The sequence below is a fragment of the Vidua macroura genome, chromosome 10 (genome assembly GCF_024509145.1).
Source record: "Vidua macroura isolate BioBank_ID:100142 chromosome 10, ASM2450914v1, whole genome shotgun sequence".
NCBI lineage: Eukaryota > Metazoa > Chordata > Aves > Passeriformes > Viduidae > Vidua > Vidua macroura.
This window is the reverse complement of record NC_071580.1, coordinates 20,182,469-20,205,267: the sequence shown is the minus strand read 5'-3', so window position 1 is coordinate 20,205,267 and position 22,799 is coordinate 20,182,469. Positions and strand designations below refer to the sequence as shown.

Sequence of the window (22,799 nt, the reverse complement as noted above, 5' to 3'; positions counted from 1 at the left end):
CACCTTCCTTCTTTATTTCTTTTGAACAGAAAGTGATCTGACAGCCCAGGCTTGTCTGAGAGCAATTCTGGAGGTGAGACAGTGCTGGAGAGGAAGGACTTTGTGCCAGCAGGTAGAAGTGCCAGTTCTCCTTGGGCCAGGGTTCTCGTGGGAGCTGAGCTGCATCCCTCATTTGCTGCTAGCAGGGATGAGCTGCTAGGGAACAGGGGGACATCAGGACAGTGTCAAAGAAACACCTGGATTTGCAATCAGTTTCTCCTCTGCTTGCAAACAGCTGAGCAAGGTCCTAAATGTTTGCAGATTTCAGTGGGATTTCTGAAAAACAAAGGCAGATAAGCCTCCAGGAGTGTCAGAATGCTCTCTTTCCAGTGTAATAAACACTGGAGACATTTAAAATGTACAGGCCTGTGAAGGTCTCCCACTAATGAGCAGTGCCAAGGGAGGCTCAAAGCCCCTGCTCAGTGCAACTGGGCACCCATCTCCTCCCAGAGAGGCTGAATTTAATGGTGTAGCCATTCCAGATGGGGGAAGATGAGGGCACAGCTGGGACACAGTTATGTGGCGCTGAGGTGCTGCGGGAATGAGCAGGAAGGGCCAACAGCACTGCAGAGACCAAGGATCACAGTCAGAGTTGGTTCAAAGCCTCAGTGCAACTCTGTGCTCTGCAGTTATGACCCATATCCCTTGGTCTGACACATAAAGTGTGGAGCTGATCACAGCCAGACAACAGCAACCTGGCTGTTCTTAAGCCCTTCTTATTGGCAAGAAGCAAATGGTTCTCTCAGCACACCTTCAGGAGGGTGTACAGGATGGGGACACCTCTGGGATTTCTCCAAGGACAGACCTCATATGAACTGTCTGGGAATATTCTGGAGAACACAGAAAAATAAATATGTTTTGACTGTTTCTGACATAGAGCTATTGGGTATTGTACAAAGATAAGGGACTATGAAAATGACCATTTGGTTTCTGTTCTAACAGAAAGCTGACTTCAACTCCCAGTGCTGAGCACAGCAGCAATAAAACTGCAATTTTCTTTCAAACATAGCAGGGAAACAAGTCCACCACCACACTTAGGAAACAAATAATAATGTAGCCAGGTCTCAAGATAAATCCAAACTTGAATTTTGGCCTAAAGATATAATTGTTGGAAAATAACAATACACTTTCATGTGTTTATTAACCAAAATGATATCTACTGATTATTTTACAAAATGAAAGACAAAGTTTATCAGTTTTTTTAAAATCACTGTGTGCTTAGAAAGAAATGGGTTTCTGAATTAGATTAAGTAGCATGATGAAAAAAAAAAACCAACCAAAACCTGCCTGTGCTGCAGGCCACGTGTGCAAACAACTTAGTGTCCTGCTCCATTGGCTCTGGCACTGCAGGGGTGATCTGTGTCCACCTGTCTCACAGACTAGCAAAGAGCGGCACGCTCGGAGCGCCCCAGATCGCTGCTTGTAATCGGCGCTGCTTGCCTGCTGCCCACACGCCCTGGAGGCTGCTGTCCAGTGCCAGAGTGCCCGGATCCCATTTATCAAACGCGGTGGTGTCTGGAGAGGAGCTCCACGTGGCCGGGGCAGTGCTCGGGGGAGCCTGGCAGCCGGCCCACAGCCCTGCTGGGAGCCGGGCTTACTCTCCCGGGGCTGGTGGCCGCTCCCGCCCGTGCGCTCCGTACGCTGCGAGCGCCTCGGGAAAGCAGGGAAATCCCACAGCGGTCCACAGCTGCCGGCAGCGCCTTCGGGCACCGTCCCGGGCTCACCCCGCCGCGCAGGGCAGCCCGCGGGTCACCCTCCCACCCAGCCGGGGGACACAGCCATGCGGGACACAGCCATCGAGGGCTACGGCCATCGCGGGACACGGCCGCCAGGGCACATCGCCATCGAGGGCACGACCATCGTGGACACAGCTATGAGGGGCCACGGTCACCGCAGGGCACTGCCATGGTGGAGCACGGCCATCGAGGGACCGAGCCATCGGAAGGTATGGCCATCGGGGCACAGCGCCACCGGGTGCTGCAGCCAGCGGGGTACCGCGGGCGGTGCTGCGGGACCGGGGCGGGGCAGGGCGGGGCGAGGCGGGCGGCCGGGCCCTGCCCGCGGCGCTGCCCCCGCGGCGCTGGGCGGGCGGGCGGTCCCCGCTGCGGCTCGGCGCCTTCTCCTCCTCCTTCTCCTCCTCCTCGTCCTCAACCTCCTCCTCCTCCTTCTCCTCCTCCTCTGGCCGCTGCGGCGCGGGGGCTGCGGGCGGAGCGGCGGCGCCATGAGCGGGGCGGCGGCGGCGAAGAGCGAGAAGCTGGACGAGGCTCAGGCGCTCGCCCGCAGCTGCGCGGGCAGACCCGACTTCCAGCCCTGCGACGGGCTCTCGCTCTGCGCCACCCACAGCCACGGCCGCTGCTTCCGCCTGCACTGGTGCTGCCACCTGGGATGGTGCCACTGTGAGTGAGGGGGCGAGGGAGCGGGCGGGGGGCGCGCTATCCCTGCCGTCCCGAATGTCCTGTCGGTCCCCGCGCACTGCTTCACCGCCCGTCCCGTTCTGTCCGGCCCGTCCCGTCCCGCGGCCAGGAGCAGCCCGCTCCCGGAGCTGTCCGTGCCGAGGCGGCCCCAGTGGGACCCTGACTTCGGATGCTGCTTCCGTAGGAGCGGCAGCGGCGATGTCCGGAGAGTTCTCTCGGGGCCTGGAGTCCCAGTGCCCCTCTCCCCCGTGAGCCGGCCGGAGGGTGGGCTGTGGCATGGGCTGGGCACCGCTGTCCTTCGCACCAGCCACTTCATTCTCGGTGCTAATGGTTTTTTATTTTTACAAGCCTAAAGCCCTTTGAGCAGAGAGGTAACTGCTTTAGGCTATATATAGCAGATAGCTTCAAAATCCAGTACTGAGCCAACTCCGGTGAAAAGGCACCCAACGACTTTAATATCAGTACTCAAGATCCTGATGTATCTAATCATGGAGGCTGAGATTGAACTGTGGATGTCCAAACATAGTTTGATGAATAATTAATCACGTAGAGCCTTGAACAGCAGGCTTTCCCAGCAGCGTGTTGATGCGAGGTCAGGAAATGGTGATGGAGCAATGTACTTGGGTCGTGTTGTGTTCTGGAGATCTTAAAGCTTGGATGGTCAAGGTTAACACTGGACCCTTATGTGAGGGTTAATTGATGCTGCTGAAGGTGTCCCTGGACTCCTGATATCCCATTCTTGTTTTAAATCCATCTCTCTTTGCAATTTAGTCACCTTCACAGATTCCCCTTCACACAGACTTTTTGCAAATTTTGTTTCACAGGGAAAGGGGGCTGCCCCAAAAGCTAGCTTTTGTTTGAATGCAAGCTTCTATATCAATTAAACATGCATTTTGGGAATTTTGCCTCGAGTTGGGATTCATTTCAAAGCAGTTCAGGGCAAAAGGTTTTCTTCTATCTGTGCCCTAAGTACTGTGTGGCACAACTGGCTGTGTGAGAAGGTGCCACAGTCACCTGTTGCACAGGGACAGGGACACTGGAGTTTCATCAGTAACACAAAGGTTATGACCTAGATTCTTCCCAACATTTCCCTGGTCTCAGTTATTTGTGGCCACCATCAAGATGTAAAAGCTTAGGAGCACTCTGGATCAGAGCTCAAAGTGGTGCTTATAAACTGGAGATGTTACCCAAAATCATCTGGGAATGGTCCTGGGATGGGGAAGTCAAACATGGAACTGGGAACACCTGGAGAAGCGACTGCAGAGAGGAATCTGGGGATTAGGATGGATCACAATCTGCCTGTGCGTCAGCAGCGGGAGTGCTGTGTGGCAGAAAAGCCAAGCCCAGAACCCCAACCTTCACTTTGGGATGTCTTACCAGGAGCATGGCAAGTGTGCAATTTGATTAGTTTCTTCAGCTCAGTGATGAGGAAACCAGGCTGATGGGCTGAGCTTTACAGAGCTGTAGGAGAATTGGGGAGGGGATCACAGAGATCAGCTTAGAAAAATATGCTTTATAAGGGGGTGCAAAAGAAAGGGTTGTTTGGGCTGTAAAAGATTGAGGGAGGGAGAAAGGAAGGGAGGAAGGAGCAAGGGCTGATGAGCTTTGCAAAGTGTAAGGCAGCCTTGCAGAACAGCTGTGTTTGAGTCCTCCTCTGCACAGACGTGGCAGATAACCAAGTATCTCTTACCTGTGACAAGGAGAGTTCAGGTTTGGATATGGGAAAATATCATAACTAGGAAGAGAAATGCAGCAGGGGAGCAGAGTACTTGAGAAGGTGAAGAGTCATGGTCCTTCAGGGAAGACTTAGACTGCTGTCTCTTAGGCATTACATGGAGCTGCTTCCCTCTTGGAAAGACCACTTGAGATCCCATCCAACCCTTTGCTTCCATGTGGCAATTATAAGATTTTAAAATAATTATAGCATTTGCAAGAAGTACAGACTTCCTTCTCAATTCCTCCTTTATGGCTAAGGAAAAGTTAAGATACCTTTGCCTCAAGAAACCAGGATTTTAAATGGAAGATTTTAAAGGAAGTCACACACTTCATTGCCTTGTTTAATCTTCTGAAAGCCATGGTGAAGCGCGCTCCCTTCTTGCCCCTCATTTCCTAATGCAAATTTCAGAGCTAAGGATCTCTTTCTATCCTGTTCCTGTGGAATGAGTTGAGTTGGACTTAAAAGGGGTAAGAATGAGGTCTATAATGGGAAATTGTATAGAGGTCAGAGATGTAATTAAACAGCATTGGGAGTTACCTTGCATAAACGCAGTGCTGTAATACTGACTTGGGAATCCTCAGAGGGTTCTTGAAAGTGCTTTTCTGTGACTCTTAAGAGCTATATTGGGGAACAGGAAACTCTACATCAATTAAAAGGGCCATTGAAGTATTATTTTCCATCAGTGGCCAAGGTCCTCGAGAATGTCAACTCAGTTAAAGTGCACTTACATTGAGAAATTACAAAAACTCACCATGCCATGATGAGTAGATTGTCTCCTCATGTGTATTCAGGATCACATCTGCTTACTTCAGTGACAGGAGCAATTTAGCGTTGCAGAGCCACTTGGCTATGGAAGGAATAACTGAGAAGGAACCCAGCCTGAATTCCCAAAGCCATTGTGGTTGGCATGCTTGGAAGTGAGCAGTACTGGAGGCGCTCTCTTTGCCTCAGATGTTTCTCTGTCCGTAAAATGGCAATAATAGCTGGCAGGGAGATCAGAGACTGACTGGTGTATCCAAACAGCTCTGAGATCCTCAGCTGCCCTGGGTGCCTGTATGACTTGTGTGTCTAAGCCTGGAGTTCATTTTAGGCCCTTTTCAGTCTGTTCTGCGCTTGGTGGAGAGCAGATTTCCCAGTGTGCTGTTTCTCTAATGCGCTCCAGTGTGTGGGGAGCTCTGAATCCAGGTACAGCCTCCGTAAGAGGTGCATGAAAAACGTGCAGGATGGGTGTGCCTGGGGGGGCTGGGATGGGAGGGTGCTGGGGTGCCTCAGGTGTCACTGGAGCCGCCGGGCTCTGCCCGGGAGCACAGGAACACCTCGGCCCTGCTGCCATAGCTGTCCTCAACAGCCCTCCCCTGGGTGCTGCCAGGAGGCCGTGCCGACTCCAGTCTCCATGTGGAAGCAGGATGAGGGCTCAAGCCTCAAAGGCCTTTTCCCAGCAGGGAGGAAGGTGTTGGCCCAGGAGGTGTTTTTAACTTCAGCCCCTGTGTTTGTCCCACTGCACATTTCTCCTGCTTGCTCTGTGCCCTGCATGCATTCCCTTTGCCAGGGTGGCAGCCCCCTGTTCACCTTCCTCCCCTCCCCTCTGACAGCCTTGGGAGGTTTTGTTTATTAGATGCAAGCTGAGAGCCTTAAATTACTCTGATCTACTTTCTCCAGAGCCAGAGAATACATGCCAGAGGCAGGTCTGCAGCAAGGTGCCTGCCTCCCTTTCCTCACCTTGGGATTTCCACTGCAGCTGTGATTTGCACTGATGCTGGCTGTGAGGCTGCTGGCTCTGAGGTGGTACATGCTTATGGCAGAAAGGATCAGATCCTCGGGGTTGCATCTGTCCTGACCTGACAGCAGGACTTCAACTTTTGCTAGTTTTACTTCCTAAGAATTAACTGTGAGAAAAGGCATCATGCTTGATACAATTAAGAGCATTTTCTTGCAACTGGGTTCATTTGTAATCTGAATATCTTGCATTCTGTTAAACACCCTGCAAACCCCTCGGTACATTATGCTGCAATTATCAATAATAGATGATGAATCGTGGTTCCACAGCAGTTGCATCAATAGACAGTAATTGTGCCACCTTGTATTAGCCTTTCTATGCTTTTTTCCCCCACCCTGATTCAGCATCGAAAGAGCAAGCTTTTAGCTCCTTAAAGCCTTTTGCATATCTTATATTGAAAAGTAAATGTAGCAAATAAATTTCAGTTCCACCACTTTTACAGGTTCAGCTGTTTGGAACGTTTACAAGAAAACAAACCAAGCATGGGGAAAGTGTGAGACCTCCATTGGGTGGCCAGGAAGGGAACATATTGCTAGGCTCAGGCAAGGAACAAGATCCTGGTGGCAGGAACGGTTTTTAAAAATACACCTGCTCCCCCTCCCTTGCAGTTTTCTGGGTGGTGGATAGCACTTGCAGGTGTGCCGTGGATTAGTTTCCCACTCCCTGGCATGCATCACAAATTATGGCACTGCTCAGCTGGAGTTTGCAACCAGACCTGGCAGGTTCTGCATGAGGTCAGGCAGCCTGGCAAGAGATCCAAAGAACTGTTATTTTTCAGCCAAGAGGAGAAAATGGGTTTGTGTGAAGGGTGGCATGCCACAAAGGGCATGTGTTTTCTGGGTAGTTTTGGGGAGAAAGGCTTCTCTAAATCTGGCCGTGCTAGCAACATTCTGGGAATGTAGAACTAGAGTACATTTACATTTGTTGTTCACCTGGACAAGCAGCCCAGGGTTTCTCTTGGCTCTCAGAGCTCCATTGCTTCCTCTCAGTGTCTGTGCACGCTCAGCAGAGGCACAGTCCCTGTTATTGGGGTCTCATCAGTCCCAGCTGTGTGCTGGCCAGGGGAGGGGCCTATTCCTTATCCATTGCCCACAGCTGCAGCCAGGGAATGAGGCAAATCAGCACAGTCAGTGCACCTGGGTGTGCTCTGAGCTGATACTGCTCCTCACATTCTTCTCTGCTTGAATCACTAGTAGTTTTCCTTTATAACATTTTAAAATGAAGGCATTTGTTGTCTGTTGCACAAAGCTGGTGAAAGTTCTCTGTCAAGGCCATCCTCGATTAAACGTCTTCCAGGGAGAAGATGTGGTGTGTGTCCATGGCAGCTCCTGCCTGCTCTCTGGCAGATACACCTGGCCCAGGTGTAGGCATTTTCCCCTGCCACACAGTGATGTGTGCAGCATTTCAGTATCTCTGTGCATGCCAGCAGCATTTTCAAGGTCTCTGCCTCTCTCCAGTGACAGAAGCCATCAGCAGGGGCTCTGACAATCTCCCAAGCCCATGTAATTATTCAGACCCCAGTCTGCCTGTGGGAATTATGAGGAGGGAATCAGTGAGGGAGTCCTGCTTTCCTGTGACAGAGCTGGTAAGTGAGCTGAGATGGTATGGGGAGGAATTCAGGTGCATCCTGATAGGGCTTGGGGGTCTAAAGAGGATGTGTGCCTGCCTGCTGCCAGTGTCTGTCGAACCCTGCGTGTTAGAGGAGCAGCCACAGCCCTGGGGTGCTCTGCAGCACACCATACAGTGTACATTTCCAAAAGCCTTGCTCTTATTACAGTGGATTTTCCTCATGTTGGTTTTTGGTGGCTGTAAAACTCATTTCCACATCCAGTAGGGAGCAGAAGGGCAGCAGTGCTCCGGTGCTCTGTGTGTCCCTGTCTGCAGATGGTGACATGGACTAGAAGCAGCCAGCCTGGCAGTGGTGATGGCAACTTGAATTTCCAGCAGTACTGTTCCACAGGGCAAAACTAGATCCTGATGACTGATTTCTTGGATAAACAGGGAAAGGGAGTTGTAACATGCTTGTGTCTGAGATTCTGAGTATTTGGAGAAGCTCATTCATTTTTCTTCATGGCAAACTCTTGTCTAAATTGGAATGGAGTAGTGGGGCTAGGAGCAGTAGGGCTGGGAATTCCCAGAAAACACAGCTTGGTCTAGAGGGAGAATGATACAAATCCTGGGACAAATAGGCATTTTGAATTTACTTCTGCTGTGAAAAGGATTTGAACATTCATCCTGTTAAGTCCATGTATCCGGACAGGAATGTTTGTGCACGGAGCAAGGCATTATGCTGAGTGCCAGGCAGGAGCTGCAGAAAGGTGGATGTTGCAGCTTGTAATGGGAAAAGACTTTTAATGAGGATTTGTTGCCTGTGGCTGTGCAAGATCTTCTCTTCACCTGTATTTTGAAGAGCTATGATATTCCAGCTTCATTTCACTAAGCTGTATACAACCAAGGAAAGAATGTCAGCTTAATATATTCTGAAGTGTTTCTCTAAGGGAAAACACTGCCAGTTTTTATGGGTGCACCATTCCAGACCTGGATGGGATTTTGTTCCTCAGGTTTTAGTTATAACCTGGAAATCACACTATGAATGTACCATTAATAAGAGAACTCACATGTGTTGATTCCTTGTACCCTGTGGGAATATCAGCACCTCTGGAAGAACTTGCTGGCATTCATTTTGAATCCTTACTATAATGTTTAGAGGCATGCATGTTCTGTTATTATTAACAAAGGTACAGATATCATTTAACAGAATTAGACCACTGGAAAATCTCTGAATTCAGGCTACTTGCTTAGCGTGTCTCATAGGACTAACTCTTGTACAGCTCATGCGTGGTTGAACAAAAATCACTGTACTTCTTTCTCCAAAAGTCAAAGAAAAATGGACCTGTGTACCAAAACACTTCCTGCCAGCCAAAATATCTTTGTCATGCATGACTATGAGGCTGTTTTGTAATCTGTTTGCCCACCTGAGAGGCATAATTCACAAAGAATTTTATCTGCTTGCCCCAAACTCAGTGATCTGCTGGTAAGAGCCTCTGAGAATAGTAGATAACTGACACCCTTCCTCTGTGGCTGCTTGAAGGGTTAAGTGCTGGTTTTGAGAAGCCTGAAATGACAAGGCTGGGGATGTTTCCTACCAGAAGCAAGTACTTCTGAAGAAAAAGTTCATTAATCTTGTGTCTCGTCAGCTGGTGGGGTTGTCTGTGAATGCAGGGTGTCCTGAACCCTGCACGGCGAGGGCTGGGCCTGTGCTCCTGCTCAGAGGGCTTCCTGCTGGGGAGAGGCTGCTGGCACTTTGGTCACTGCAGAGGAACAGGCTAAAGATAAAATCTGCATGGAGCACAGTGCCTGTGGCGAGCGTGTGGCTTCCTTCCTGGACTCTGCAGGTGAGGGAATCTGTTTGCCAGCCCGGATCTGCGAGCCTGCTTAACGCCAGTGCCCGATGCAAAAGTGCCTGCTGTCACATCATCCTTCCCCTTGTGGTTCTTGTGGATGTTTCGTGGGTCTTAACTGGCAGCCTGTGGTCATAGCCTTGCATTGTCCCATGAGACTGAGTCACAAGGTTGTCATCGCTGTGACTTCCATCCTGCAGGTCTGCAGAGCTGACACTGCTCAGGTCTGCTGGAAGCACTGAAGAAGCCTCTCAGGTGCTTGGCACAGGACCTCCAATTTCCTGGCAGCACCTGTGTGCTCATCAAGAACGTGTTTTGTCACCGCTCGTGTTGCTGCAGCCAGCAGAGCTGGGCTTGTAGAGCAGGGGCATCTTGGGGTGTTCTTATGTAATGGCTCTCGATTTAACCAGTGCTGCTGTACACGTCATGACTCACTGCCAGCCTTGGTAACTTATTTCTGCACACTGGTGAGGCTCTACTAGAAATTTGTGTTTCTGTAAAGGATAAAAAGCAAGATGCTTTACTCACAAACAGTGTAAGATGTTCCCAAACTCCCAAGAGCTGTGACAGTGTGGGCTTAGCTGCTGATGGATGGCACTAATGCAAAAGCTGGTTGACAGTAGATTGGATTCCAGGTAGATCATCTCTCTCTCTGCATATAAAGTGACCCTGGTTTAATGTGTTGTGGTTTTTCTTCCAGCACCTCCATGAATTTATCTGCCCACAAGATACAGAGTAAGTTTTCATAATGGCTTTGATTCTTCCACTAATCAATTTTTATGGAGTGACTGATCACAGAACTCAAGAAGTGCAGTTCGTGCCATTTGAAGATGTTTTTGCCAATAGTTGAGTATATTCACATAGAGGGAAGTCAAAAACCTACTGGGAAAGTGAAAACTGATTGCTTGGCAACTGGGTCTTGTTTTTAACATAGCCATACTTTAATTTAGGCCATGTAACAGTTGGAATTTATATGTAACCTACGTTGTAAAACAATTTCAGCAAGAGGCATGCATTTGTATTCCTGTTCTCACTGGTGGCTGCGGAGCTCAAGAGCCCACACGTCTGCTCTCGAAGCTGCTTGTTTGGCTGTGTGCTTGCACCCAGCCCTGAATTGACTCCCTGCTGTGCCCAGCTCCGTGCCAGGCTCTGTCTGTCCCTCTTGCTGCCACACATGATGCTGGTGCACACCTATAACTGTTGCAGGCAGGGTGCTTGGCTGCTCCATGCTGTGCAGCTGTCTGGTTGGATTTCAGTGCTTTCCCAAGCCTGAGCCTCACTCACTCGCTCGCTTACTCACTCACATCCCTGGGCCCTGGTGAAAGGTTGGGACAGCATCAGGTGTGCCAAGATGGACTGACCACCTCTTGCAGCCTTCCTGCAGTCCACCAGCATTAGCCCAGGTGTAGGCATGGCAGGTGGAAGGAGACACTCATATTTTGCTTTGTTTTTCCCCCCTGTGCCAGCAGACCTTGATCTGCTGGGCACAGGAGCCATTCTTCAGCTGGTCCTGTGGGATGTTGCCTCTCTGGATGTGAAGCCGAGGGCCATGCCACCTCTGCCAGCACTGGCTCACCCTGCCACAGCAGAGAGCTGCTTGTGCTCCCAGCTGAGCTGTCCAGGTGCTCCAAGTCACTTGCCTGCAGTGGCACTGTGTGACACAGTGGCTCAATGTGATATTCACCTGCTTCACCACCACTGGTGGTACTTGGGCTTCTATATGTTGATGCAGAGCATTGCTGGATCCCACACCCCTCCAAGGGGAGCATTGGTGCCCATATTTGCACTCCTCAGCTCCACATGGTGATATGTTTTGTGCACAAGCAGGGAGAGCAGTCCTTTAAAATCCCCAGAAATGGGCTCTCTAGAGGCTTGTGATAGAAATAGCTTGGTTTGAATGGTGTGTGGATGGAGATGTGCATGAGGCACCAGGAACAGTGCTGGGTTAAAAGAGTGTGTTGGGAATAAGGACCCTCTTCCCAGCACTGAGCTGAAGAACGCGGTGTTGTCCAGCCTGAAGGCTCCTGCTTCCACACAGCAACTGCACAGATGATGTGTCAGCAGATCCTGGGCTCTGGCCACAGGAAGGGATCAGCACAGGTACAGCACGTCCCATGGGCCATTGTTTCTCCTGTCAGCCACCAGGAAAACACTGTGGCCACAGAGATGTGTCTATTCCAAGCTGTGAATCCCAGCCTTCTGCCCCAGCTGTCCCCTGTGGGTGCAAAGTGCAGGTCTTTAGAGAGGACTTTTCCTTCAAGGACATGTGAGCTGTTCTGCTTATTTGAGAATTCCCAAGAAAGCTTTCCATCATATGCAGAGGCTCAGGGTGCCCCCTGCAGCACATACCACACACCTGGAAAACAACTGGATCTTGTGTCTCAAAGCCTTTTGATTTCCAGGCAATGCCATGGTCTTCTGGGTAGTTTGACATGGAGCTGTGCTTATGTTGCTTTGTTTCCCTGTCAGTACACTGACTGGCTGCATGGAAACCATGGGCTGCTGAAGCTTGAGCAGATGGTGCACAGGGATGGGGTTGTAGAATAAATATTTAGCACTAAGCCATTTTTTGCTGTTTTCTCTACTGAATTTTAAAAATATCTAGTGTAACTTGGGGGATAAAATTTCTCAGGGGAATGTGTAAGAAGTGGCTGTTCTGGCCTTTGGGGGTGGGTTTGGAAGGGATGTTGAAAGAGGAATATGCTTGGATTCAGAGCTTGGGTAGTGTTGCCCAGCTGCTGTGCTGGCAGAGGTAACCAGGGCTGTGCCACACTTCCCAAACCCGTGCTTCTGTGTTTTTGGAACCCAGCCTGGAGCTGGGGTTAGTAGCACCTGTGGTATGGGTGACATTCTCCAGACACTGAAAGGAAAGAGCTCCTCCAGAACACACACATAGTGTGTGCTGCTGCACACTGCCTTGTTGGGTGCTGGTATTCTGTTCCCTTACAATGGTTAGTGAGCAAATATGGCCCCTTTAAGAGGGTTTATGGCTGCATCTCTCAAGCCTTCAGGGTTGCTTTTTCTTTAAGTCCAGTAAATCCATGTAAGCAATGAGAGTAAAGAGCAGGGATGATGGAGGAAGCTCCAGGGTCTGTTTGCATTTAAGCGCTCCCTGCTCTTAAGCTGATGTGCACAGAAACTCCTCAAAGGCTTAGACAGCTCACAGCATGTACTGTTATGATCCTTTTTGTATTTAAAACAGATCAAGACAAAAGGGCATTAAAATACAAATTTGATGAAGAAAAACTTCCTGATTTTTTCCTCCCCTCCGTGCTGGTTTCCTGTGAAAAGCGTCGAGTCAGGGGCTGGCACAGCTGTCTGGCTGTACAGCAGGGAGGGAACACCTCCACAGGAGAGAGCTGGCAGCTGTATGGAATTGCTCCTAGGCAGCCACTGCCAAAACATCGCTGGACTGGTTCTTCCCTGTGCTTGGATGGGGTCTGGAATGGGATGGATTCATTAGTGCTCAGATGGAGGTGCTTCTGTGAGAAGGAGCTGTTTGCAGTGATACATTTCTGTCAGGGCAGAGCCTGCCAGCCCTTCCTGCTGCACTTCCAGCCTGCTCAGGTCCTGGCACGTGACTGCTTTTTCTGTTGTTCCTTTGTTGAGTTGATTTGTGCCCTTGGAGTCTCTTCTGTGATCCCTTACTGGCCTTCTAGTTCTGCCAGAATTCCTGCAGGTATGTAGAGTGTTCTGTTTGCATTCCCCACACTAGAAATTTGTTTGAGCAATCTCAGTGCTTTTTCAAAGTTGTTTGGACAAAGTGCAAGGCAGAAATATCACTTACACTGAGGTGCTGCATATCTTTATCTACAAGGCCTCTTCAAGGTGGACAATCATTTCAGTTATGCCTTATAACCACCAATGGCCCAGTTTAGCTCTACTTGAGCCTGTAAATCTGGCAGCGCCTCCATGTCCTGAAATGTTTTCCATTTCATCTGGTGGCTCATTCCACGTCTTTTGTTCACCATGCAGCCCATGAGGATTTGCTGGATATGACGTGATGTCTATTCCATACATCACAAAGTAGTATAGACTGGGCGAGCAGTGGGGTTTTTCACATGTGCCATCTGTCAATGTGCTCCAGGTTTCTCCTTCCATTTGTTCTCGTCCCTCTGGAAAAGTTAGTACCGTGCTCTAAGTGTAGTTTGAAGTTGTGATAGTCCTTGGCAAGTATTTATGGGTAGGGCAAGCTTTGTTTGCAAGGGTTTGTTGTTCCAAGCTGTGCATGTAACTGGAGAGAGGAGGAGGAAAGCCAGAGCAGTCATTCTGGCCACTGTTCAGCTGGCAGGGCTGGAAGGCCATGACCCCAGGTAGGTACTCAGCCCAACATCACACTTCCCGATGGAATTCTGCTCTGCTGGGCACTTGGAAACAACAGGTGTGGTGGGCACCTCCAGCAGGCTGAGGATGCTGAGTGCCCTCCCTAAACCCATCCAGGATGTGCAACAAGCTTTGCCTTAGTCTGTGAAGGAGGAAACCTTCCTGTGCCCCAAGGTTCTGCTGTGCCAGCAGTGAATCCATCCCTGATTCCTTCCCGCCGGCTGGACTGGTGAACCTGTGCCATCCACTGCCCTGGGGGGCCCTGGAAGCCCAGCTGGGTGTGACAACCTTTGTACCGTCCTGGGGCCGCTGAGCCAACGCAGGGCTCCCGCTCGGAGCTGTCACCACCTGCCAGGGAGCTGCACATCCACCCAGTGCTTCCCCAAGAGCCAGACTTGGCTCTCCTGCCACACCCAGGAGATGTGGAACAAGTGCCGCCGGAAGAGCGCTCAGTTGTTCTCCGTCTCTTGTGTGAGGAAAGCCAGTGCTCGAGAAGCCCATCTCCAAGGTTTCCACACACAGAACAGCTGTGCAGGGAGCTCTCCTTGGAATAATGCAGATCCCCTCCAAGGCAGCGCTGTCTCCTGTCACACATGCATTATGAATGCTTCCTTTGCCTTCACTCCTTCAGAGCTGTGTGGTATTTAATTAGAGGCTTTTTATGTTCTTCATAGTGGGACCAATTCCCCTCCCCTGTGAGCTGAATTTTTTGGCAGGTTTGCAAGTGGCAATAGCAAAGTCTGGCACAGCTGGAGTGAGAATCGCATTGGACTTCACAAGGGGGGATTACTGGTGCTGTTACACAGGTGTATGTTGAGGCAGCACCAAGTCACCAGTATTTGGGGAGCAGCTCCCTGCTGGTGAACAGGACATATCCCTCCACACCCTCACTGTAGGGTGGACTGCACAGCCATGGACTGTGCCCTGGGGTCACAGCTCCAGCCCCTCTGGGATCAGAGCCAATTCACCTTCAGCCCACCTCTGCTTGGGACTTCCACAAGTGCTCAGCCCACACAGGAGCAGTTCCTAAGCTGAGCCAGGTCATGTTCAATAGCTGCCAAGTAGCAGGTCTTTGTTAACCTTGCTGATTTTTGGAGATAGATGAGCTGGCAGATGGGAGGCTGTAGAAATATTTGTTCCAGCAGCTGCAGGGGGAAGAATACATATGAAAAAAAAGCTTTTATCTTTCAGTTAATAGATGTCTAAATGCCTTGCATGTGAACAAATATCCATGGTATGTATTGCTGACTTAGACTCATAAAATCCATAGCTCTCTCTTTACCATTTTCTGAAGTGCAGAGCAATTCATGGTGTTATTTATTAGGACTAAGTCCTCCTTTTGAGAGGGTAAAATTTGAGAATTTTTTATAGGAAACCTCCCTCCTGAAAGCTGGACTTTTTTTTTTTTTTTAATATGTCAAGCACATTAATGAGTGTTAGAGGTAAACCAGAATGCTGGGATGGAGGGAAGTGGAAAAGAAAATTTTCCAGCCACACCTTTGCTTATTTCATGGTTAAGTCATTTCATATTTGCCACAGAAATCGCTGCTGTTTTGGGTCTGTTTGGTGAGGATGCATGCAGACTGCCCAATTAGCAAAAATTCAGAGAGAAATTATCTTGTGGCTTGTTTCTCAAAGCTTGATTTGGGGTTTTGGAAGCAGGAGGCTCTATAATACAGCTTCCAGTCAATCAGCCACATAGTTCTGGTTATTAGTGCCACGAACATAAAAAATTTTCCAAGTTCCCTGAGTTTTCTGGTGTGTGCAGGTGATGATAGAGCTCCCTGCTATGCTGGATCCTGCCTTAGCCTGCTGGCAGGCTCACTGGAGGCACAGAGCCAAGGCTTTGGGGAACAGCATCCATCCAATTTGGCAATAGAAATCCTATTCCTGTGCACAGAGCAACAGGGAGATGAGCACTGCCCAGCACTCACTTCCTTGGACATAGTTGAATAGTTGTTCTGCAGTTGAGTGTTGGCTGTAGTGTGTGCCAGGTCCCTGAGGATTTGGTTTGTGTGCTGGCACAAGGGCCAGCTGAAGAAATGGAGAAACAATTGTCCCTTTCTCATTGTGCACAGGCTGCTGTCACTTCGAGGGGTCAGACAGAGGAGCAGTGTTGGTGGGGGATAATGCCCTGAGCACGGAGCAGGCTCAGAGGGACAAGTGGTAAAGCGTAGCCTATAGACCTATTTCTGGGGTCTCTTATTTCATCATCTCACCTGTCAGCCAGTGGCTGTCACGGACAACCAAGACTTACCATGGCAGTCATTCTGGCAGAGCCTGATTTCACACAGTCACTGTTTCTAGGAGAGAAGCAGGTTCTTGTTTCCCCTGAGCCTTTTTGCCACGGTGGTGGAAGTGCAGAGCCAGAACTGTGACACCTCTTCACAGCAGCTCTTAAAGTGCACAAGAACTTCCCAAACTTTTGCAAACGCAGCAAATTTCTTTTCACAGGATTTGAGTTTGATTTTTGGACATGTGTTTGACACAATGCAGTATTTTTCCTTCACCACCTTCCATGTAGGCAGTGGTGGGGAAGCGACCCAGGAAACAACTTCAGCTATGGTGTCTTGTGTGACATCCGAATTTGTGCAGAACACTGTCATTTACAGTAGTGTTCATCAGCACAGTGCAGTCACAGAGTTCTTCAGCTGACTCAGAATAAATAGGCAATAAGTTCTGAGCTAGTGTATTAGATGGGATGGAGCAGAATAGGTGCTCAAAGTACTGTTTTATCACAGACTGCTGCCAGCTGTTCAAAGTCAGCAAAAATATTGCTGTTGATTTCCACGGGTATTTGATAAGATTGAGATGGATTATAGGAGATCCTGGGGACTTGTGCTTCCAGGGGCATTTCTAGTGAAAAAGCCTGGCAATCCTGCAAGCTGCAGGGGTGGGGGGCAATCTTATTTCTAATTTCTGCATTTATTTTTCATAGGCTGCATCCTGGCCGATGTGTTTCCATGCATTATGTAGGTTGAGGGTTGGTAACAGTGGCTGTCACAGCACTGTCCACGATCCAGTCTGACAGTCCCAGTTCTGAGCACCTGGTCATGTTTTGAAACAAGTTTAATCTGTTTAAAATTGCCTCTAAAATCAGCTAAGACTTGACAAACTTGTACGAGAATTCTAAAGAAATCAGTTAACGTAGAAAATTCTCTTTGCTGTGTGTTGGCCGGTTCCTGCTTTACCCTGGCAGAACTTGTCCTTGGAACGTGGGGAACGTTTCAGCCCCGTGAGGTCGCAGAGACAGGCTCTGAAACCCTGTGCTCTTTGCTCCTGCTCTGGAATTAGTCCCAGCAGGGCAGTCCTGAGATGTGCAGGGAGCTGCTGTGTGTGGCTGCAGTGGAGAAACAACCAGCTGAGCTCCCAGCAACTCTTTGGCTGACCTGGCCACCACTCTTCTTCTTTTCCCAAAAGGGGAAAAACAAACACCAAAAAAGTCAAACTGAGGAGTCTTTGCTTTACCATTCCATGCCTATGCTGTAAGCCTCCTTGGCTTAAATACATTAGTTTCTATTCCTAACATCCATCAGCCTTCTGCCAGCACATGGTGACTGTTTTACGTGGAAAAATAGAGTCCTGTTGTACAGAGACCTTTTTTCTTCATCCTGATAAAATCTTCACTGGACTCTTCAAATAGAGACAGCACAGAATTGAGTTGAAAAAATGTTTTCACCAGTATCTGGTTGTATTTTATCATTGGCTGTCAAAGGAGCCCACACAGAAGCCCTCCAAATCTACGGATAAATAGAGCATCATGGTTTCAGGCAAGGGCAGGCTGCACTTCAGTTTCCATGAGTTGAATTTGTCAGACACTATCCCAGCCAGCAGCACAGTAACCATCAGCTGTGGGGCTTTGCAAGGCAGTGGCATATTTAATGTTCACTAATTTCACAGAAGGATTTCTGGGAAGCAGCAGATGGCAGGAAGCCGTGGGCTGCTGCTGTGGCTGTGAGGGTGAGGAGCTTCCCAGTGAAGTTCTGTCCACAAGATTTGAGAAACCTCCAAGGGACCCCATTGCTCAGAGACACCCAAACCAAGGATCTGTCCTGGAGGAGTGAGAGCTGTGCTCTGCCTGTGGCTGGAGCATGCAGCTGCCGGATGCCAACACTCATTCCTCTGAGTCACAGCAGGTTTAGGAGCTACACCATGGTACAGAGGTGGCAAGTGGAGAGGATTGGCTTTGTGTTTTCTGTCATCCAGCCATAAGCAGACAGGAGAAAAGCTTGATTTGCTGTCACCGAGCTTTCCTCGTGGCTCTGTCAGCAATTACAATTGCACAGATCGTAGTGAGAAAACATTGGATGAGGAATTTGAAGGGAGCTGGTCAAAGCTGTTCACACACTTCCCTCTGCTGCCAGCTCTGTCTGCGCTCTCCTCCCATGGCACATGGGTGGGCTTTTCCCTCGTCGCGCCTGGAGCCTCTCCCACACTCCAGAGCTCTTCCTTTGGTTCCGTGGCCTTTCTGCTGCACTCCCTGTCCTTGGGCTACGGGGATTGGAAATCCCAGCCGACTTTCACATGACCCGTTTCCCTTCCAGCAGCACTGCGGGGTGGGAAAAGCCTTCCCGGTGTTCGAGGTTCCCGGTGACGTCCCGGAGCTGGCAGAGCACAGGCTGTGCGTGGGCCCCGGAGCGCCGGCATCCCCCCAGCGCCGACAGAGCTCTTCCCTGGGCTGGGAGGGTTTCCCGGCCCCAGGGGGATTCTCCACTGCGGCTTTGCAGGGGGAGCTGGCCCTGCCCTGGGGCTTACAGCAACCTGGTCTAGCAGGAGGTGTCCCTGCCCACGGCAGGGGGATTGAACTCCGTGATCTTTCAGGTCCCTCCCAACGTGAGCCATTCTGCAATGTTCCAAATGAATGGGTAATTCAGGGGGAAAGGCTGCATCTCCCTGTGAGCTGGAAACACACCAGCACTCAGCCTTCCTTAATGCAGGAGTTTTCTGCCCCACACCTGGAGAGCTCCAAGCACCCACACAGCCCCTCCATGCTTTGGTGCATTTGCTGCCGGTGCAAAGCAGGGTCTGCAGCACGTGCAGCAGAACTCTTCCGACAGCCCCACTACTCACAAGGCTTCTGGAAATTTGTGCTTTCCCAGCAGATGAGCCCCTGGGGAGACATGAATCTTTCAGAGGCTTCGTGCAAATAAAATGCAGCATTTTACAGTCTTGGGCATAGCCTCGGGTTTCTCAGTTTTTCCTGACATAGTCCCAATTTTCTGCTCTCTCTTTTCTGTTAGTGAAGATGTTCAGTTCACACTTTGTTCTGCTCAATATAACCAACATAATCCTATTTTCTTACTACTTAACCAGATAATCAAGATGCCAAAAGCTTGGAAATTCCCTTATTTTCTGCCTTAAAATTCTAATTGTAGTTATGTATGAACTTCTGGTTTATAATATGGAAAAATACGATTTAGTCCCCAAAAACAAAGAACATGGAGTCGTGGACAAGGAGACTTACTGGAATAATAGAAATATAATAAAATTTTGATCATTGTAGCAAAGATGTAAGCTGAAACTTACATGTTATGTTCAGTGGGGGGGAAAAGCCTCTGAGAATCTTGTCAGTTTTCTTTCTCCTAGAAGGCAGGCAGACTTGGCATCTTTCCCACTTCATGGCTATGGAGTTGTGCCCCTGGAGTAAACTCCCTAGAGTTGGTCATGTCCTACAGCAGTCCTGGAGGCAGGCTCAGGGAGGGGAGCAGCACTGGGGTACAGGAGGTTGTGACTGCCTGCAGCATTAGGTGTCATTGGATCCATACTTGGGGAGGCCACAAGAGAAGCAGCAGCTGCTGTCAGCAGGGAACTGTTGGTGGTGTCCAAGGGTGTCAACGTCATCCCTTCTGTTCAAACCCCAAGACAACAACCTTTAAACGCTGCCCCTCTGTGTCCCCACAGGTAAATACGTCTACCAGCCCATGACCCCTGTGGAGCAGCTCCCAAGCACCGAGATCCCCGTCCGCCCCCGGGAGTCCCCCAACACCATCCAGATCTCGGTGTCGCTCACCGAGCACTTCCTCAAGTTCGCTCCCGCGTTCCAGCCGCCGCTGCCGCCCGAGGCGCCGCAGTTCTGCACCATCGCCGACCTGTTCATCGACAACTACCGCGTCAAGTGCATCAACGGCAAGATGTGCTACGTGCAGCGCCAGCCGCCCGCCCCGCACAGGGCAAAGCCCGACGAGGGCTCCGTCCAAAATGCCTTAATCACAAAGGAGAGCAATACACCAAAACCAGAGCACTGCTCGTCCCCGTCCAGCTCTGAGGACTCTGGCATCAATGCGGTGGGGGTTCACTACGTGGAGTCGTGTGACGAGGACACAGAGGGGGTGGCCGAGCTGAGCTCAGAGGAAGATTACAGCCCGGATAGCAGCTGGGAGCCGGACGAATGCCCGCTCCTGTCGCCCTCGCAGTGCGAGTTGGAAGTGATTGAGACTATAGAAACCACTGTGTGACCACACAAGTCGGCATCGGCTCAGTCCACTTCCTTCTCAGTAATGTTGCTTTTGTAGTATTTCTATTTTCTGTTTTTTCTGACAATCCCTTTTTTCCAGTGCACTTGATATTTCAGATTCCTGTCATGGGAGTGTGGTCACAGGACTTACATATGGTGAACTAGCAGCAGCCTGAGCAATTTTAACACGTTCTCAGCCTGATCAGCTCTCCCACGTCTGCACGTAAGGTAGTGACAAATCTTAAGACTTTTCTAGCAGAAATAGACCCTTTTGTTGGTCTGGGTTACCCCACACACAACTTCTCACATAAGGACATGCCACTTGAGATGTTTCCACCTGTCGGGTTGTTGGCAGGGGTCCCTCAGAGCATGGGGGGGGTGCATGCCTGGAGCCCTTAGTCTTTCTCAAACAGCTACATGAGGCTCCTCCCGTCTCTGTCCTGGCGCCTTGTCCGGCCTCTTCCCTAGTGCTGGTGCGACCTTCTCCGAGGCTGTTGGCACCACGCTTCCAGCAGGTTGGAATGGCAAGCTAGAGAATGCACAAAGTGCCTCCAACTTTTCTCCAGGCTATGCACCGAGCAGCTGCTGAGGTAGGCCAGGCTCTGAAATCTCCTGAGAAGGCAGGTCTTGCTCTGGAGGGGGATGAGTTGCCTGAATCCACCTGGTCCCTTTTCTCTGCCTGGATCTTGGGAAGGGGGTCTGGCTTTTGCAGGTGGGCAGGAAGGGGAGCAGGCAGAGGTGGGGCATGGCCATCTAACCAATACCACACTGGACTGGGGAGTACCAGGACAGGCGAAGGAAGCGACTACCTCCGAACACCCGCCCTTGGCTCCGACTCTGCCTCCTCCTGGGCTCTTTGGTGCGGACACTCAGGACCAAATGGCCTCAGGGCCTGCATTTGCCTGAAGAATAACAAATTTTAAACAAAAAGAATTTTACCAGCCACACCACTGTGTCGGCAGAGCTTGGGGACAGCATGGAGATGCCCCTGGAAGGTGGCCCATGGGCTCGGTGGCATGTGAGCTTGTTAAAATAGAGCCTAACGTCATCTTAGTGGAGAGAGGAGGCTTTGGCCCCTGTTCCATCACTCCCAGTCCAGGAGCAGGTTTGAAGCAGGGGTCCCTCACCCAGCTGGTAGTGGAGCTGTCTCACAGGAGGTTCAGTTTCAGCCCTGCTTGAAGGAAACAAAAATGTCACTCAGATTCCAGCCAGCTCCATGGAGCTGGAGCCAGTAACTCCTGTGTTCCTGCAGCGTTACTGCCATTCTTTGTGTGGTTGCTGTTTGCGTTTCAGAAGTCCCTGGTGATCCAAGGCTGTAAAAACGTGTACAGTTAGTGACTGATCCTAGATTATAGTCTGTGGTAGAGGGTGGCTCATCTCTCACTGTATCCTGACAATGTATTCCCAATTTTATACACTTTGTAATCAGTATCTTTAGAAGACATTTAGGCAACAGTGTGTGTCTGTGCACATGCGCGTCTAGGAGTTTCCATGGGTGGATATAAAGTAATGCTGTACTTTTTAGACTAAGACTTTCAAACAAAAATAATAGGTTTTATAGTTTTGATGACTTACATAAAATTGTGCAATGCTTGTGAAATGAAAAACTTGGGCCATTGCATGAACGGATACATTCTCACAAGGCACCTGAAAATACGCTGTTTTTCTGAGGGCATTTAAACAAAGGCTGTAGTAAAACTAAATAGGATTTATTTCATTTTTAAGGGCGGGGTTGTCTTTCTTGGCTAACTACAGTTTCTAACAACATTTTTGGTGTCTTTGGATCATTCAGACACGTTCCATAGGTAGAAGGAAACATTATATATAAATCTACAGCATTTATTCATATTTAACCTTTCAACTGTAACCTGAGTGGAGAGCTGAACGAGCTCACTCTAATGCCTGGCCTCTGAGCTTTCCTCCCAGAAAGAGGAAGGCTCTTCCTCCCCTGGGAACAGCTCCTCTTTCCCAGGCAGGAAGGGTGGGCTGGCGCAGCACAGCCTTTCCCAAGGGCAGGGAGCTCCTCGCCAGTTCTCCCTGGGGCACCAAGGGCAGGGAACATGAGCAGGACGCCCCTGCCCAGCACAGCTCACCTTGTTTGCAGGCAAGCAGGAGCCACAGCCCTGCCTGGGCACTGGCTGGGAGAGCGGTGACCTCGGGGGGTGCTGGTGGCAGAGACTCCACAGGGTCCTGTCCCCATCAGGATCCATTCTTTCTTAACTGTAAGTAATTAGCAATACCCACAAGCTGTGAGTGTCTCCTACCCAGGATTTGTTCAGATGTCTTAAGCACAATAAGCTGCCTCTTCCTTCTGTTGTTCCTGGAAAATGTCAGCGGCGCTCTGGGGAGTGCCGGGGCTGCTGGAGAGCGCTCGGGCAGGGCCCAGCCGCGGGGATCTCCTGCTCCATCACACACCCGGCTCCCAACACTCCCACGGAAAACGGGGCTCCTTCCTTTGCACAAACACGGGTGTGGCCGTGTTGCTGCAGCCATGCCCTGGGCTGGCTGCTCCCCCTGCCAGGGAGAGGTGTGTGTATATTTCCTCTTGAATAAAATACTGAACAACTGGCCTTCTGCTTGTCCTAACTGCCTGTGTGCTTTCCATGCTAGAGAGAAGCACTGTGGGACTTCCAGCAAAGGAAGGGCTGCTCACAGCTTCAGATGGCAGCTCTTG

General features: G+C 50.2%; 1 protein-coding gene across 1 annotated transcript; it reads left to right on the top strand.

Annotated features, from left to right (window-relative positions):
• Positions 1-2,116: 2,116 nt before the first annotated feature.
• C10H3orf70 (chromosome 10 C3orf70 homolog) lies at positions 2,117-22,694 on the top strand. The gene is made up of 2 exons (XM_053986604.1): positions 2,117-2,435; positions 19,573-22,694. Exons 1-2 carry the CDS (start codon positions 2,261-2,263, stop codon positions 20,124-20,126), a joined length of 729 nt encoding a protein of 242 aa, XP_053842579.1. The 5' UTR covers positions 2,117-2,260; the 3' UTR covers positions 20,127-22,694.
• Positions 22,695-22,799: the final 105 nt, after the last annotated feature.